Source organism: Carlito syrichta, unplaced genomic scaffold, assembly GCF_000164805.1.
Source record: "Carlito syrichta isolate Samal-C Ts95f unplaced genomic scaffold, Tarsius_syrichta-2.0.1 Scaffold303014, whole genome shotgun sequence".
Classification (NCBI taxonomy): Eukaryota; Metazoa; Chordata; class Mammalia; order Primates; family Tarsiidae; genus Carlito; species Carlito syrichta.
The window spans coordinates 164597-167075 of record NW_007247110.1 but is presented as its reverse complement, the minus strand read 5'-3'; the positions used below and the strand labels follow the sequence as shown (position 1 = coordinate 167075).

Genomic DNA, 2479 nt, shown 5'->3' with positions numbered 1-2479 from the left:
TTTTTTTTTGAGTTGGAGTCTCACTCTGTCGCCCAGACTGGAGTGCAGTGGCCGCTCCCAGCCACCGCAGCCTCGACCTGCTAGGCTCCGGCGATCCTTCCGCCTCAGCCTTCCAAGTAGCTGGAACTACAGGCACACGCTACCGGCTAATTTTTGATTTATTGTAGAGATGAGGTCTTGCCAAGTTGCCCAGGTGGGTCTCGAACCCATGGTCTCAGGCAATCCACTCATCTCAGCCTCCCAAAGGCGTGGGATTACAGGCTGAGCCACCAAGCCCGGCTCAGCTAATTTAAAAAAAAAAAAATTTATTGTAGAGAATGAGGTCTTGCCATCTTGCCCAGTCTGGTCTCGAACTCATGGGCTCAAGCAGTCCTCTCGCCTCTGCCTCCAAAGTGCCGGGATTACAGGCTTGAGCCACCATACCCAGCTTGAAGATAATTTTTCAAAAGATATCCCTGTCCCCACTCTGTCCCAGCTGCCTGCAGGAGAGCCATGCAGAGAACAGTCCATTCTCTCTGCGTACCAGTAGGGCCACTCTCTGTGGAGAGGGACAGGGTCTCAGGGGTTTCATGTCTATTCTTCTTGTCTTCATTGGGATATGGAATCGGGCCAGACCGGAACTTACATGAAGTCGTGTTGGAAAGGAGGGTCGGGGGGCAGAGTTCCCAGAGGGTCCTTCAAATCATTCACTCATTTGCTCCCCAGATGTACTGTGTATGTGCCGGGCTCATTTCAGCCTGGGGTCAGCCTGGGGTACCACGGTGTGCACACTAGGTGGCCCCTGTCCAGGGGAGCATGTGTTCTAGTGTGGGGAGAGGGGCAAGCAGAGTGCAGGAGTCAGCAATCGTGGTGGGTGCTTTAGCGAGAAATCAACCTGGGAAAGGGGATGGGGTGCTTCGTGGGGGGCGGTATGGTCCATTTAGAAAGGTTGGGGGAGGCTAGGCACGGTGGTTCATGCCTGCGGTCTCAGCACTGTGGGAGGCCGAGGAGGGAGGATTCCCAGAGCCCAGGAATCAGAGAACAACCTGGGCAACATGGCAAGACCTCATCTCTACAATTATTAAAAAAAAAGAAAAAGATTAGCCAGGTGTGGCGGCGTGTGCCTATGGTTCCAGCTACTCAGGAGGCTGAGACAGAAGGATCACCTGAGCCCAGCAGCTCGAGGTGGCGGTGGCCATGAGTGTGCCACTGCACTCCATCCTGGGCGAAAGAGTGAGACTCCGAATCAAAAAAAAAAAAGAGAGAGAGAGAAAAGATAGGGAACTCAGGTCAAGACCCCCTCGTGGGCTAAGGAGGGAGGTGTGGGCTCCTGAGGATGTGGTTAGTTTCCCACAAGGGGCTCACTAGATCCCTGCAGGTAGAGTTTCCTGCTAATGCCAACTTTTCTCTGTGATTTCCAGAGAAGTACATGGAGTTTGACCTGAACAACGAAGGCGAGATTGGTGAGTGAGGTCCCGAGCGTGTCTGGGGAGGGAAGTTTTCTGTGGGTAGAGGGCATGTGGATCCACAGAGCCCTACTGACCCCCCACATGCGTGAGGGGCAAGGGCGGTCCCGTGAGAGTGACGAACACACACCGCGACTTCCCTGATGGACTGGGCCCGCCCAGCCAGCCTGAGCCTCTGCCCTCTGCCCTGACTTCACTGCCCTTAGAATTCTTGAGACCCTTTCCTTCCCTGCTGCTTCTCCCCACCCCCACTCCCTGCCCACACCTCAGCCTTCCACCCCAGGTGCCCCAGAGGCTCAGGACAGAGGATGTCACCCCCTGCCCAGGGCTGGAGACACTCGGGTTGCTATAGAGTGGACAGGCAGTGAACCCCCAGCTCAGGGGGCTGGCGTTTTTTTGTCCCCAAGCCCATGTTTCCATTGTACAGTGTTCCTTAGATGACAATCTAATGTGCTTTTTTTTTTTTTTTTGAGTCTGAGTCTCACTCTCTTGCCCAGGCTGGAGTGCAGTGGCACATTCATCACCACCGCAGCCTCTACCTGCTGGGCTCAGGCGATCCTTCCGCCTCAGCCTTCCAAGTAGCTGGAACTACAGGCGCATACCACCACACCTGGCTGATTTTTTGATTTATTGTAGAGATGAGGGCTCAACAAGTTGCCCAGGCTGGTCTTGAACCCCTGAGCTCAGGCAGTTCTTTTGCCTTGACCTCTCAAAGTGCTGGGATTACAGGCTTGAGCCGCCATGACTGGCCACAAAGTTCTTTCATATGTGTAGAGTCTCTCATTGTAGCCTGCTGTACAGGCACTGGGGGTGTCAAAAGCCCAGTCTTGTTGCACTTATGTTCTGATAGAATACCATAGTTGGATTTTTTTTCCAGAGACAGGGTCTTGCTCTGTCACCAAGGTTGTGAGTGTAGTAGTGCAATCACAAATTCTCTTTTTTTTTTAATTTTTTTTTATTGAGTTGGAGTCTCACTCTGTCGCCCAGACTGGAGTGCAGTGGCCGCTCCCGGCCGCCGCAGCCTTGACCTGCTG

At 53.7% G+C, this 2479-nt stretch overlaps 1 protein-coding gene across 1 annotated transcript in view; it reads left to right on the top strand.

The window, feature by feature from the left end:
- AIF1L (allograft inflammatory factor 1 like) overlaps nt 1-2479 on the top strand; it is a 21411-nt gene that overhangs the window by 12026 nt on the left and 6906 nt on the right. Inside the window, exon 3 of the mRNA XM_008057452.2 lies at nt 1401-1442. Within this exon, the coding sequence (XP_008055643.1) occupies nt 1401-1442 (42 nt within the window). The remainder of the gene's footprint in view (nt 1-1400; nt 1443-2479) is intronic.